The sequence below is a fragment of the Centruroides sculpturatus genome, unplaced genomic scaffold (assembly GCF_000671375.1).
Source record: "Centruroides sculpturatus isolate CEXI.00-Female unplaced genomic scaffold, Cexi_2.0 scaffold576, whole genome shotgun sequence".
In the NCBI taxonomy this organism is placed as follows: domain Eukaryota; kingdom Metazoa; phylum Arthropoda; class Arachnida; order Scorpiones; family Buthidae; genus Centruroides; species Centruroides sculpturatus.
In genome coordinates, this window is record NW_019384852.1 from 283705 (window position 1) to 300282 (window position 16578).

General features: G+C 27.9%; 1 protein-coding gene across 1 annotated transcript in view; it reads left to right on the forward strand.

The window, feature by feature from the left end:
• Window positions 1-16578, forward strand: part of LOC111630503 (dmX-like protein 2) — a 190820-nt gene that overhangs the window by 31209 nt on the left and 143033 nt on the right. Inside the window, exons 6-13 of the mRNA XM_023374610.1 lie at window positions 3318-3480; window positions 4553-4659; window positions 6052-6181; window positions 8628-8813; window positions 9804-9982; window positions 10115-10312; window positions 12452-12609; window positions 15229-15341. Coding sequence (XP_023230378.1) covers window positions 3318-3480; window positions 4553-4659; window positions 6052-6181; window positions 8628-8813; window positions 9804-9982; window positions 10115-10312; window positions 12452-12609; window positions 15229-15341 — 1234 coding nt within the window. The remainder of the gene's footprint in view (window positions 1-3317; window positions 3481-4552; window positions 4660-6051; window positions 6182-8627; window positions 8814-9803; window positions 9983-10114; window positions 10313-12451; window positions 12610-15228; window positions 15342-16578) is intronic.

The window sequence follows — 16578 nt, forward strand, 5'->3', positions numbered from 1 at the left end:
AACTCACTGATGGGCTAAGATTAATTAATACATTCTTGACATTGCTATGACTAATTGCTTGATTATTGGATCATCGCAAAAATATATACTCATTGTTTGCCTTATTTGCAATTTTATTCAAAATATTTTGATTAAAACTGCTAATTTTTAATGACACATTGAAATATATTTAATTAATAATTTGTTATTACTAATAATCAGATAATAAATTCATCTGTTAACGTGTGTTTTCAGTTAAAATTTGAGGTGTTTTATATATTACAAAATGAATTTAACTCAAAAAGTTGTAGGTTGTTTGTGCATTTGAAATTATTTGTCCATGTTAAATGAATTTTAAAAAGTTATATAAATTATTTGAATTATTTTGTTTTGATGAACCTATGCTTCCTGCTTTTTAAAATATAAGTGTGACAGAAAAAAAATGATTATAATTAATTGTATTCATTAGAATCATTTAAATAAAACATGAAGTAGAATATAATAAAATGCAATGTGGAATTTTATTTCTTATTGTATTTTATTTCTTTACAAATAAGACAAAATAAATTTTATGCTTTTATAATATTTTTATTCTTGCAATGTATAATATTTTACTGAATTAAGCAATTTCTGTTTAACAGTGGGTTATATTGGAGAAATTTTAGCATTTTTGATCCAGTTAATAAGCCATTCTTAGACATGAATAGATAAAAGTGGAATCCCTAAAATGGATTGTATAATATAACTTCTCATTTGTTACAAAAACTATATATACTTTGTTAATTCATTTCTGTTCTTAACATTTTATGTTTTTGATTATCTGTTTAGTTTTAATTTTCCTAGATAGTATTGTAAAACATAATCATTTTGAGATATCTGTTTCTGAATGTGAAAAAAATTTTTCCAAAAAGTGAGAATTTTTCAGATTCAGAATGTATGCTGAAATTGTGGAAACACTTAGTTACAAAAATTGATTAGCTAGTTAAAAGCTTGGAAATTCTTGATTATATGTACCATATTTCCTTGATTCAGTCTTGAGGATTTATTTTTAAAACATATATATCCCCTAGGAAACATTTAGGTAAAAATTGAATGAAATATCTAAATTATCTCAATTTGCAGGTTACAGTTCCATTTGAAATAATTACTGGTTTTTTAGTTAATCCAGTTTAATATCTTTTGATTTGGTTGTAACATTGTCATTTTTGTCTATTTCAATGTTGTCAAAATTAGGATCTTGATTATCCATCCTGTAGTTCAAACTCATCTTGGCTGTATGGTGAGGCAGTTAAGACATCAGTCTATTTTCTGATCAAATCCAAGAAAGTTGAAAAAACCACAGAAATTTCTCACTGATCTGTCCTGGATATGTCAGGCTCCATTCTTCAATAGTTGGCTGCTCAGGGGGCCTGGCTAAACATGCAATGGGCTTGAATAAAGGCCTTCTTATGCTTACAGGGCAGAAAAAGTAAACAAAATAACTCATCACTCTAAACTATATTATCATATAGAGTGCAAAACTTCAACATGTTTCTCATGCTTTTCATTTACTTATTTATTTTTTTTATTTTATTTAGTTCAGGGGTGGCCAACATGAGGCCCGCGGGCCGCATGCGGCCCGCCGGGAGTCGTGTTGCGGCCCGCGGAGCTAGGTCAAATGAACATAAATGTTAACTTTATTGTACATATCACCAAATGAACATTAGAAGAGTTAAGAAGGTTTGGAAGAGTTCTATGAAACGTATTTGGACAAGGATAAATATCTTGCGTTTTACAAACATGCTCTGTCAATGGTTTCGCTATTTAGAAACACTTATGCGTGTGAACAACTTTTTAGTCGCATGAAGTACATCAAATCACAAGTGAGAACACGAATTACTGATGTTCATTTGGAAAACTGTTTGCGTGTAGCGACAATATCAGTCCAGATCAATTTTGATGCACTTGTTTGTTCTGTAAAACAAAGTCAGATGTCTCACTTTTAAATATTTTTAAATTGTCTAATAAATATGTTTCTCGGTTATTAAATAAATGATTCTCGGTTATGTTTCATTTTCTTAAAAAAATAAATATACCTATTTTTTGTGTGTTTTTTTTTTACATTAAACCAGGCAAGTGTTTGACCACGATCTCAACCTACTGGAAAGCAACGATGCGGTTGAAGCTGTAGCACGCTTGCTTGTTTACTTTAATTTAAAAAAAAATTAGGTGCGTGGCCCGGCAGGAAATATTATTTCTGAAATTTGGCCCGCCTGCTAAAAAGTTTGGCCACCCCTGATTTAGTTAGTTATTTATTCATGTATTATATGTATGTATAGTTTATATGTATATTGGTACAAGTACTAATATAGATTGTAATTATTTATGCATGAGCCTGCAAACTAGACATCTAAGAAAATTCAAAAATTAAAAAGTTCCAGAACAAATGTTGTTATAGAAATTCAGAATCATTTGATTCTTCTGTTCCTGACGAAGGCCATTCAAACTTGCTGAAAACATTCTAAAATTTGAATAAAAAGGCTTCATTTGAAAGTTTTTGTGTCGCAGTTTGAGTTCTAGAATGTTGTGTAGTATGAGGGATACCTGTAGTTCATTTTAAACAATGTTTTGCTATTTTTAAGTACAGTAGAGCATCGATTATTTGACTCAATTGGGGACTCGGGTTGGTCGGATAACTGAAAAAATCGGATAACCGGAAAGAATGAAAAAAATACATTATTAGTGTAGTATATTAGTATATCCCATGTAGTTAGTATATTAGTATATTGCTATTAACCTACTTTGCAATGAATTTTCATCAATGTTAATCCTAACAAAATTTTTTTAAAAATAATAATCGTCACTATTGTATCGTTATAAATTATTTTAAAATTATTTTATTGCTCACAAAACAACCAACCACTCATAATTAGAAAATTAGGTATAGTTTAAATACTGGCCTCCCTTTCATGGTCAAGCCATTGTTGCCAGCTAAAACATGCAAAAATTTAAAATATTAAAGTAGCCAAGACATAGCCAAATATTGTAGCGCCACATCACTAGCGGACATTTGAAATCTGCCGACTAGAACGGTCAGTTAACCGATGTGATGGTTAATCGGGGGTCGGATAATCGATGCTCTACTGTATCAATGAATGCATTGGTTTCATTTTATAAGACTGACTAATGCATTATTCTTTAAATAATTTAAAAGAATTCTTTAATCCAAAATTTTTTTATTTATAACTTTTTATATTTAGATTTCTATAAATGTAAACAATATTAGGTTGCCAGTTTTTAATTGGCAACTTCTGAATTTTATTGATTATTCAATATTATTCCTTTCAATTATTTTTCAGGTAGTAAATTATTAACAGCTGGAGAATATATTCAAATGTGGCATTTATCAACACAAACAGAGGATGTAATCCAAGAAGAAATAAATTTTCAAGTAAATGATTCAGATCAGCCTACATTTGATTTTGAAGAACAATCTAAATGGAACTGCATTTGGAAATGCAAGTAAGTAAATGAAGTTGTCATATTATCTACTATTAAAGTATTGAACATAACTAAGAATATAAAGAAATCAGTCAAGAATGAAAGAAAATTCAAATATGTGCTGTATATATAATATGATAGCATAAACAAGAGATATGCTGAATTGTTACAAACAGCTGAGATAAGGAGAGAAAAAATTAATAGACTCATAAGAGAGGTTTTATTGTACTTGTTTTTACAAAAGTTTTTTTTCATTATATAGTGAGTGATTGGCTTCACAAGAGGGATGATGAGTAAAACAATTTTATTGTTTTACTCAAGTACAAAACAAAAGTAAAATAATTTTATAAAATTTGTAAAAATCTAGTTTTTATAAAATTTATAGAAACTAAATTTTATAAATCACTGTACCTGATGATTTTAAGACACACTTTCCCTATGTCTTAGAAGGTGGCAATACAAAACATGATGATAATGAAGACTGTGATGATCATGTCAGTAATGAATCTGAAATAATAAACTTCTTTCTTCTTTTAACTGAATTTTGAAATCAACACATGATGCAATAAAATTTTATTGAGCCTCAAATTGCATTTCAAGTACCTTAAGTACTCCTCTCCAGTCAGATAGCATACTGCAATCATCCATCACATCCATATCCTATTTAATGCCTGGCAGCTCTGTATCCAGGTAGAGATGGACTTTGCTATGAAAGTGGACAGGACAACCGTCTTGTTGAAAAATGAAATGTGGGTTATCGAGCAACTGGAGCATAAGACACATCTGTAACATATCCAGATACGCCAATCCTATTACTGTTTCTTCAGTGAAAAAGAATGGCCTGTACACTTGTAAACTGTTTGAGTTCCTGTAAAATCTAATGCTGCTCTCTTTCATATAAACTCTGAGTGTCTCCTGCAGTACCTCCTGAAAGATCTTCCAAAGACCATTTTGAAACAACCTGTGTTACATTTCTGTTTTGCTGATTTTTTACAAAAAATTATTTGATGCTTGAAAATTTTAGAACTAGGCTTATTTATGCTAAATGTTAAAATATTTATGCTAGATATTTAATATAGTTTTATTTCTTCAGAACAGCTCAACCAGTAAATTTATTGAAGTTCTCTCCAGATGGTTCGTTATTTGCTTCTGTTGGTAAAACAGATAGATTGGTTAAAGTTTGGTATGAAAGCAGAAAAGGTAAGGAAATTATTAACATAATTAGGATTTAATAAATTATACTAAAGCATTTATTAATTTATGTCTTATTTTGACATAAGAAAAAACTTTTTATATAACAATAATAATATAGCATGATGGGTAACTGTGTAATTAATTATACATTTTAAGAATTTGTTTTAATACAGAAAAAAATTGTTAATAAAATTTTGATGGACAGTTAGGATCAATTTCTTAAAATTTATTGGGTCCTACGAATATATTAATATATGTTACACAAGAAGAGTATCTGATTATTTTTATTATAATGATTAAACTAAAACTATATATTTTGACAATTTATTGAATTTATTTGAAATATCATATACAATTGCAATTTTTTTCTATAAAGTAATTTCAAAAATGAGAAAGTTACTACTAAAAAGTAAGTTCTTGTATCTAACTTTGATGAGAGTAATGAAATAAGTTACAGAATGATATAGTAGAGTTAAATTACAAAAATAATTATTATATGAATCTGACTTCATAAGTCAGATTTATATCTCATTCCAGTTCATATCAGATTCATTTATATTGTCATCTGTCAAGAAATTATTTAATTAAATAATAATTTTAGAAAATATTTATCTTGAAAATATAAATATTTTCAAGATTTTAATAGTAAAATTATTTTATTATTTTTCACCAACATTTGTGGATGTGTTTAACACCTGTCTTCAGCCATTTTTACATTGAATGTCACCCCTTAAATTAGACTCCAATAGAAAGAACACACATTCCAAAACTGTTTAAACATAATGTCCACCTGACAAATCACAAAATTTGGAAATGGAACATTACATATTTTTAAAATACACATTACATTCAGATATGCTACAAAATAGCTGAATTATACATAATTATTATTAGGTAAATTAATAGAAATGTTGATTTTTCAATCTGTGACTCTACTATGTGCATTTTTCCTTGAATATTCTACTCTTCTATAGTTAACAATTATTCCAAATTTGGTTTTTTAAAGTAAAATTGTAGAAGCAATTATATATTTCATTTATTTGTTGAATGATTTATTTAAACTTGGTAAGTACAGGGTATGTTTTTTTCTAAATTATTTATAATTGTATTATATTAAGTTACCAATATCACAGTATTGGTAACTTATAGTAATGTTGAAAGGACTCAGAATTACAGTTTGCATTTATAATTTATAAATGTAATTATTATTTATTTGAACAATGGTTTATGGAGTGTTATCATTACGTGAAATTTGATAATGTAATATATAGTAGGTTTGTACATTTCAAAAACTGTTGTAGATAAACAACTGTCTTGATTATTTGGATGTACAGTACATTTACTAAAATTAAAAATTATTATCCAGGAGAATGATTTAATAATGATATCTTATTTTAGGAATGTTTACATCTCAAATGGTTCGGTCATCATCAATATTAAATGATGTTAGTTATACTTTTATATATCTTGCTCATCCAAGAGCAGTAACTGGTTTTTCATGGAGAAAAACAAGTAAATACATGCCAAGGTAAGTTATTTAGAAATAGCTTATGAAATTATCATTTATTAACATGAAATAAATGATAATTTATTTCATGTTAATAAATGATAATTTCATTAACATTATGAAATTATCTTAGAAAGTTTACAAGAAATTTTTAATATCATTTACTTTTACCAGACAAATATATAGTTAAAATTTTAATTGTAAAATTATAATTTAATCATCACTATTGCTTTTAAGTAAATTACTTCAAAAACTGATTAAAGATCTTGAATTTATTTAGTTATTTCAAATGTTTTTGGTTTTGAATAAAGAATTTTCAAATTAAAAATTTCATTTAAAATTCACAGAATGACAATTTTAATATCAATTAAAAAAAATCAATGATGGCCATGACCTTTCTTTGTAGGCTACTTAATCATCAAATAAATTTAAATTTTCCTTAAAAACACAAGAAATATATCAGATTAAAAGGTAAAAAATTTTCCAAAGCTGAAATGGGAACAAGTGGATGTCTTTCATTCTTGCATCCATATGGCACTGGGACTATTGCAGGAGCATTCATCTACTGGGAGAAACACTGTTAGTGTGTAGATCAATGTTTTTCAATCTTTTTCTAATAGTGGTACCCCAACTTTGTAATTTTTTTCTTACATCACCTCCTTCTTCTTTATCAATGTAAAGTTATTGCACTTTTTATACTTCTAGTAATACACATAAGTATGGCTTCTGCATCCTACAGTGGGATCCCCAGACTAGGATCATTGGTGAGCCCTCTCCGCACTCGAACCTGAGACCTTAGTGGTGTGAGGCAAGGGACCTAACCACTCGGCCCCATGGCTGCTTTGGGATATGATAAGGCAGCTAAATGACAAAAATTATTATTTTCATTCACAAATTAAGCATGCATTTACAAAAACATAAATTAGATTTGTTAGAGACAATAGAGGAATTACACTGACAAATTTTACAATGATGAGCACAACATTAAAAACAAAAACAAAATAGGAACGAACACAAGAACTGAAAGAATGACGAAAATAAAAAACAAAGCACATCAACAAGACAAAACCAAAGAAACTATTGATTAAATTATTTCACAGTAAATTTTCTGGCATTTGCCAAAGCAAATTTTTTGATCATGTCACTGAAATTTGTTTTATTTGTTTAGCTAAATCATTTTCAATGCACAAAATTGCTAGGTTATTTAGTCACTCCTGACCAGTTGAGTTTCTTTTCCACGTCTTCAGTGAATTTGCCAGTTTACTGGAAGACCTCTCAGCCAAAGAAACAGTTACTGGCACCATACAAAACAGCTTAATTGTGAGACTAATATTGGCAAATAAACCCTGAAGTCTTTTATCATAAATCACACACAGAATTCCAATTGGGTTTTTTTCAGTGCGGAAAACTGTTTTATAAATATTCTTAAGGTGAACTATTTCATGGATTAAGTCTTTTGTCAGATCACTGTCATATGCATTTATAAGTTTTGCTGCATTTTTGGAAAGTTCACTTTCACCTAAGTTTTGGAAATCTAAAATTGGTGAGAATAATTCACATACAACATTTGCAGCTTCAAATCTTGTTTTTAAATCATGCAAAAAAACAAAAAATACAAGCTGGCCATCTTCATACTGGACCCCCATGAACCTGGGCCCCTTGACTAGGGTCCAGTCAGTCACTACCATGTGCCATGTACCATGCACAGGGGCACATGGCACATGTGGCCCTGTAAATGCACATAAGAAGTGTTACAGGGCTACTCAGCACTATTTTACAGAACCTCAAAAGTGTCACTGTGGCATCCTAGTGTGCTGTGGCACCTTTGTTGAAAACCACTGATGTATATTTCCAGCTAAATATTTGACAACTAAGTAGCCTGCAAAGGTCATGGTTGTTATTTATTATATTCTGTAACATGAAAGTGAATAAAAAGGATGACTGTTTTGTTGGACTTTGCCTTCATATTTTAAAATTAATAATCAAGTTATCTGGCTTCTCTTCATGGTTTTGCATTCATAAGGCCCTGCAGAAAAGCCAAGCAGTTTTCCTCACCCAATTTTGACAGTGTCCAAGTGCTTCCTTCTTTGATTATTTTAACTGAACAAACAGCATTTTGTGTTAACTTTGAGGTGCATTATGACTTTATAATTTAAAATGTGCCACTATCTTTTTTTAAGTGCTAAGGTTGGTGTGGCCCTATGAGAAGCGGGTTTGTGGGTGCATGGTGGCTATGCCATTGAATAGCTCACTACGTATACTCTTGTACACTTTATTTAGCTAATATGTAACAGAAATGAGATATAGTCTTGTGTAATGTTTTTGTCTACTCCCTGTATATAAACATTTAAAGTAGATAAATAGTAAAAGTTGTTTGTTGGATGAAATTTTTCTAGAAAAGATTGAATAATATTACTTATATTAAAAAGTACAAATATATAATTAATTTAAAAATTTATTATTGTAGGGAAAGTGTTGCTAATATGCTAATTACATCATGTCGAGATAATACATGTAGATTATGGGTTCAAACGCTTCTTACAGAAGAAGGTAAAACTGATATTCAGCATACTGAAACTGTTACTGCTAATAACTCAAAACGCCAATCACATAGGCACCGCAGAGGTATTATGCAGCAGCTAAAACATATTAAGTAAGTAAATGTGAATATTTGTTCATTTTCTTATTAAACTAAAAAATTATAATATATATAATATATAATTTTTGGCATTATATTGTATTAATATTCATTTAATATAACAGTTTATAGTTTCTTAGGATCTTGAATTAAATAAAATTTTAAAGTTATACATAATTATAACTAGTTATTTAATTAATCTTTTAATATGATAGATTCAGCTGTAGGGAACTAAGTTATTTTATTTAAGAAATGCTTTTGAATCTTTCAATTTATGTTGTTCTAAATGAAAGATAATTTCAATCAGATAGTTCAGACTAGTTGAGTAGTTTAAGTTTTCAAATACATTACAACTGTCTAAAGTTTTTACACAGATCTAATATATTTACAAAATATTTTATAATAGAGAGAATATTTATTAGGTGCATATAGGACTCATTGCACTATTGACAATTAAGGAGATACTTCCTTTACTTCTTCCTTACTCAAAGATTTTCATGTGATATATTTTTAAAAACAATTTTTCTTTTTTTTCATAGCATTTTTTACTTATTTAATTATTATTATTTTGTTTTTAAACAGATTTTTCTAGCAAAAACTTTATTTTATTATNGCGTCACAGGCAACGAAAAATAATTTTCCTAATAAAAACAAAGAAATAAAAGTACTTTAATTACATTTATTTTGATATATTATTAGCAATAAAATACTATGGAAATGTTTAGTTAGTGGGCACTTTTGTTTTGAATGTAAATATTTCTAACTGGATGTGCCTACAGACACAGCGCTGCTAGCGAACGTTGTTCTATCATAGTTTAGGTGGGGAGTGGAAACTCGGGGATTCCCCAATAGCGCACAAATTTTTTAGTTATATTCAGGATCATATTAACAAAAAGCGCAGGAGTAAAAAGCCTCAAACAGAGTAAACAATATCCTGCTCCCCTCACACAGACAAACACTAATGTGAGAAACTGATTAATTTAATTTTTTTAAATTTTAAAATAGATCTTTCAGTCAATATAAACGAAGGCAAGCATCTCAGTTTACTGAAGATAAACATGAAACTATACCTACTCTTCCTAGTACATACAGTGTTCATGATTTTCATAGTTTTGGATTACATGGTTCCAATATTACTCCTGGTGTACATTTTCATTTAGCAGCAAGCATTAATGCTGAAACAGGTAAATAAATTTATTTTTAATGTGTTAAAATATTAAAATTGATATATGAATTTTTGAAATTCAGTGTTAAGTGAAACAGAAAAAAGGAGTATTATTGTAGATACTTGTTAATCATCATATTTTATTTTTTAGACATTCCTTTAGTTCCAACGATGCTTGGAATTAGCAGCAATACTGAGCCAAATTTTGTATTACATTGGTTAAATAATAAAGAGATGACTTTCACTGTAGCAGCAGAACAGTTAATACAAGAAATTAGCCAAAAAGTTTTAAATGGTGATGTGGATATAGCAGATAATGGCCATTCAGATGCAGAAACATTTCCAGATAGTAAGGAAGAATTGTTATTGATTCATAAAAATTTATTTAATTTTCCATTAAATATCAACTCTACAATTATAAAAAAAAAAAAAATATGTTCAAATGGTATGTAGAAGCCAAATGTTTAGTGACATTGTGGTTCCAAAAAATATTTTATTGCTAAATATCTGACTTCTACATTCCATTCTAGTGTTTTTTTTTTCTTTGTTTTTGTTTTGTTTTATATTTGATTTAATATGTGGAAACTTGATGAAAACAATCATATTGAACATATGAATAATGATATTAATTTAACAAATATATTTTCAGGTATCTAAAAAAATATTTTGACAGATTTTAATTTAATTTAGTTAACAGATATTATTAATTGCTTAATTTAATGCTATCAATTATTTACATAAAAACCAATGTTTACAAATTAGTTTGTTTATTTATCTTTCCACTATCTATCAAGTAATACCATAAAAGTATTATTTCTATGCATTATCTCTTAAAGTTTGTCTATAAAATGTAATGTATAAAATTAAATAACATATTTGGATCTTATAGAAAAACTTTCTTATACATTTACTCAATCAAACAGAGCAATTTACCAAGTTTAAGTAACCATGTTATGTATGTTATGTTTTGATTAATGTAGTTTAATAACACTCTTGATGACAGAAATAGAAACAAAGTTATGTAAGAACTATACTGATAATTATTTCATAAAAGATGTGGATAATTCATTTATATCTAATTATTATAAAATGTTTATACAAGAAAATTTTTGTCTGATTTTGCTTTCTACTTCTAAGTATTTTCTTCAAAACTAAAATTTAGAGGTGTTTTATAGTAATTTCTTAATTTTTTTCTCTAAAAATTTAATCTTTTTTAAAAAAAATAAATAAATTTTATTTTATTTTAGCAAAGATTAATGTTTCTTCAAATAAAAGAGTATTGAACAAAATCTAATTAAACAAGATCTAGACTACAACAATATTTAAAATATTATATATTATTTATTTATATTAATATATTTTAATAAATTGTTGAACATAAACGAAATAAAAGTACAAAAGAAAATGCTATCAGATTATAGTATAAAAGAGTAGTAAGGAATGTAAAAAACTGTTCAGTTTATAAGAGGAAGAGACATTGTTAATCAAATAGTAATAGCAGCTAAAAACAGCAGTAATAGGAAAATAGAAATTTTACAGAGAGAATACTCAAAGGTGTTTGATACATATTACAGATAGGTGGAAATTTAAAGGGTATAATTCGAAGTAGGCACTAATGAAACACACACCTTCTGTCGCTCAGAAATGTTTATTTAACGAAACACTAACATTTTCAGCCTCATAGAATAGGCCATCTTCAGGTGTAATTGAATACGAATGTATTTTAAAATTGTAAGAATGGAATGTTCGAACATTATACATTCAAATTTAAAACAAAAATAATAGATAAATTAACAAATAAATAACAAAATAAAATATACTAAATACATTGAAGCAACAATGATATAAATAATATAATGAAATAAATAAAATAAAATAAAAAGTAAATAAAATAAATACATAAAAATGCATCAAACTATAAGGGCAGGTACAAACTAAGAATTTTTATATTTTAATTTTTCTTTTATGTAGAATTTCCATGCAGAAGCTAATCCATCCGCATCCCTGGCATTATACTAAATACACTGAAGCATCGTTGTTGCTTCAGTGTATTTAGTATATTTTATTTTGTTATTTATTTGTTACTTTATCTATTATTTTTGTTTTAAATTTGAATGTATAATCTTTGGACATTCCATTCTTACAATTATAAAATACATTAGAATTCAATTACACCTGAAGATGGCCTATTCTATGAGGCTGAAAATGTTAGTGTTTCATTAAATAAAAATTCTCAGCAATAGATGGTGTTTGATATTTTGTTAAGTGTTTAAAAACACTGAGTTTGATATTTACTTAGTAGGCACTAATGATGCTTTAGTAGTTTAAAAACTATGAAAGGATGTAAAAGATTATTGAAATCATATTATTATTGATACATTTCTTATTATAATATCTCTAAAATTAGATATTAAATTTGAATAATAATAATTTATTTTTATTGATTTTAAATACATGTTTGTAAGAAAGTTTAAAAATTCATTTTTAGATGTTAAACATATTTATTATAAAAACAATAAAAATAAAATGAAGAGTTCAAAATTAGACTGCCAAGAAAGTTTTGATGATGACATTAGTAAACAAAGTGGCTCCGGAGGATCATCATCAGCTTCACTTGCAACCGATGCTACTCAATCCAATATTCAGGTAGATTTGTATTTTTTATGTAACTTTTTAGATTTTAGTATTAATAATTTATAGTATTTTTTGGTTTAATGAAATCTTAATAAACTATTGAAATTATTATGTCTCAGTAAAATTGTGATAAAATTTCTAATTTTGCTTCATGTTGTTGAAATATTTACTCATTCTTTTTAACTTTATTGTAACATCATTCTTGATTTATTAACTTAGTCTAATCATAGCCACAATTTGACAGGTTGTCTGGTTTTAAATAAATTTAAAAATTTGATTTAGTATATATCTATCAGTAATTATTGGTAGAGATATACACTCTTTGGCAAAAGTAGTTAGATGCATCTAGTATGCACCAATACAGAATAGTCTGATTACTATAAAGCTCAGCATACATCTATGTCTTAGATAGGTATGGAAATGAATAGTTTTGGTCCAATTGCATGCCACATAATGTCATCAAATTACCTTAAGATTGTTATTTCACTATCCTATAAGAGGCTAGAAAGGCTTGCAGAGGCTCACTGTATTTGGCATTTTCTGTGTATTTTTGTTTAAAGATCTTTTAATGCCAGGCATGTCTATATGATACAGTTGAAGGCACTGTGCACATCTGACAGATGGAGAAATGCTGCTTCATCAGACTAAAGGAAATGGCATTGCCATTTTGCCATACTGGTTGCCATCTGGACTGTTCTCATCTAACTAGGAAGAGGTGTTGGAGGCAATGGATACTGAGGATGCACATGGTAGACAGGGTCTGGATGCACGAGACATACTATTAGGAGAGATGATCATCTGATTATGAGACAAGCACAAGCAGTTGCAATGGTGTTTTTGTCTGCTATCTGGAGATAGATGGAAGTATTGTTACAAAATCCTGTTTCTTCCTGTGCCATTGGCAGCTGACTAGCAGATGCAAATTTGTATGCATGGCAACTGCTACACATCTTATCATTAGTGTCCTAACATTATTAGTTTTGTTTACAGTGGTATTGTGATAGAGAAACATGAACTGCTGTGGACTAGCAGCATATTATTTTTAGCAATGAATCTCAGTTTTGTTTTGGAGTGGATGACTGTTATGTTAGTGTGTGAAGGGCCACTGGCAAGTGCTTCAATTTCACTTTTACTTATTGACTGGCACATTGCCCTTATTGTTGATATTACATTAGTAAAAATCAATTTTTTTGAACTAATAGTTTTATTTACAGTTTACTTTTAACAAAAAGAATAACTTCAGTGATCTTTTTTCAACTATAAACATTATACAGCATCAGATAATGTTATAGAAACATTAGGTTTTAATTAACATGATATTTGTTTACTTATGTTAATTATCTTATAATCATTACATGTATATTAATATAAATTCAATGTTTAAACTACAGTATTTATTGTGAAGATAAGATTGTTAATAAATTATATTACATGATTTCATTGATTCACTTCTAGATTTTAATTAAATCATTTTGTTGAATTATGTACAGTGGTGCCTCGTATAATGTACTTAATCCGTTCCAGGTGAACGTCTGTTAAGTGAAAAGTCCGTTATACGAAACACATTTTCCCACAGAAATACATGTTAAAACATATGATTCGTTCTGCAGCATAAAATAACCATACTGTACCATAAAAAAAATGAAAATGGAGCAGTCACCAATTATGCCGGGTATTCAGATGATGTGAGGAGGAGGTGGAGGAACACTTTCTTTACACATTTATAGATACAGATTTTTTACACATTGCAGCAAGTCTCTTTTTATTGTTTTTTAATCGGAGTCAGTTTCAAGAGAGGATACCGGAGTTTGCAGGGTCATCTCCTCTTGTTCTATCCTTTGTTTTTTGGCAGCTTGCTTCTTGAAAAACATGTCTAAGGTGGTCTGTTTCTCTCTCTTCTTCACCTGTCGGAAATGACGGGCAAAGGTGTCATTGTAGAGATCATTGATCCTGTTGGTCTCAGCTCTGTTTGGATAATGAGTGTTGGTAAACTCCTGAACCTCTCCCCATTTGACAAGGAAGTTTTTGTCAACTTTCACTCCTTCTGATGATGTCTTGCTTTGTTTCAATTGAAATCATCTTTTTGTTTTTTAGAAGCCATGATTTGCACAACACTTGAATAAATGTAAATACCCTGCACTGAGGTGATGTAAGTAATAAACAAGGGAGCAAGCCGAATCCCAACGAGAGCTCTGTACTTCAGATATAATAATATATTCTAATAATACTAATATATTATAAAAATAGCAGATTGTCATTGGCAATGGCAAAAGAGTGGAAACATCATTCGCACTTGTTCACAGAAAGATTGTTGTTTGCCTCATGTAACTGCTGAACGGAAAGTCTGTTGTTCGCAGCCAGTCCGTTGCTTGAGTCACGTAATGGCCAAACAGAAAGTCCGTTATTCAAGGCATACGTTATACAAGGCACCACTGTATTAACAAGTAGAAATCAAAACATGTAACATCGAAAGGAATGCCAGTTTTATAGTAGTTTTGTTTTGGTTTTGGAAAGTGAGATCATTGAGTAATGTTAGATATACTTTTTGAATTTTAATTTTAATTTGTGTTTGTTTTTGTTGTTTAAATAATTTGTTATAAATGTTAAATTAATTATATATTGTCTTTTCAGCTTCCTTCAGGAGATACACTAGAAAGAAAATTTGATATGCTTATTAGAAATTGGCATCAAAATCCTGATATACTTTTTAGTATTCATCCAATTGATGGAAGTCTACTTGTTTGGTATGTTATAGTAAAATTATTAAAATTTTATTAATTGTGTATGCAGACAATTAATTGAATGCTGTCTAAAAGTGAAGAAATCTTTTATATAGACATATTTTCAGCATATAATGCATTTTTTCAACTTATATAAACCAAGGAAAAAGAACACGTATCAAAGATTTGGAATTTCAAAATGAAGAATTTGTTATTTTATGTAAGAATGTGGACAGTTTTAGTCGTGTATACACGCATGCAGTATTCTGTATACATAAGCAATATAAAAGTAAAAACAATAATGAAATTTAAACATCTTTCTTAGAAAAAGACATAACTTATAATTTCATTTATGCATTATAACATTTATATTCATAATAGTGCATAGTAACTTTATTAACATATTATTTAATTTGTTTATTTTATTAATTCATTTAATTCTACTTATTAACTTAACATGTGAAGAATTTTTATACTTTAATAAAATGGATATTAAATGTGAAAAAATAAATGCAATAACTTTGAAAGAAATTGCAATATTGCTAGATTGAAAGTATGGAGATATGCTAAATTATTTCTTAAACACTATGTTTGACAAAATCTCTTTAAATATTATTCTATTTATAATTTCTTATATATATAAGAAATTATAACATGTCAATGCTTTTATATATATATATATATAAAAGCATTGACATGTTATAATTTCTTATATATATAAGAAATTATAAATAGAATAATATTTAAAGAGATTTTGTCAAACATAGTGTTTAAGAAATAATTTAGCATATCTCCATACTTTCAATCTAGCAATATTGCAATTTCTTTCAAAGTTATTGCATTTATTTTTTCACATTTAATATCCATTTTATTAAAGTATAAAAATTCTTCACATGTTAAGTTAATAAGTAGAATTAAATGAATTAATAAAATAAACAAATTAAATAATATGTTAATAAAGTTACTATGCACTATTATGAATATAAATGTTATAATGCATAAATGAAATTATAAGTTATGTCTTTTTCTAAGAAAGATGTTTAAATTTCATTATTGTTTTTACTTTTATATTGCTTATGTATACAGAATACTGCATGCGTGTATACACGACTAAAACTGTCCACATTCTTACATAAAATAACAAATTCTTCATTTTGAAATTCCAAATCTTTGATACGTGTTCTTTTTCCTTGGTTTATATAAGTTGAAAAAATGCATTATATGCTGAAAATATGTCTATATAAAAGATTTCTTCACTTTT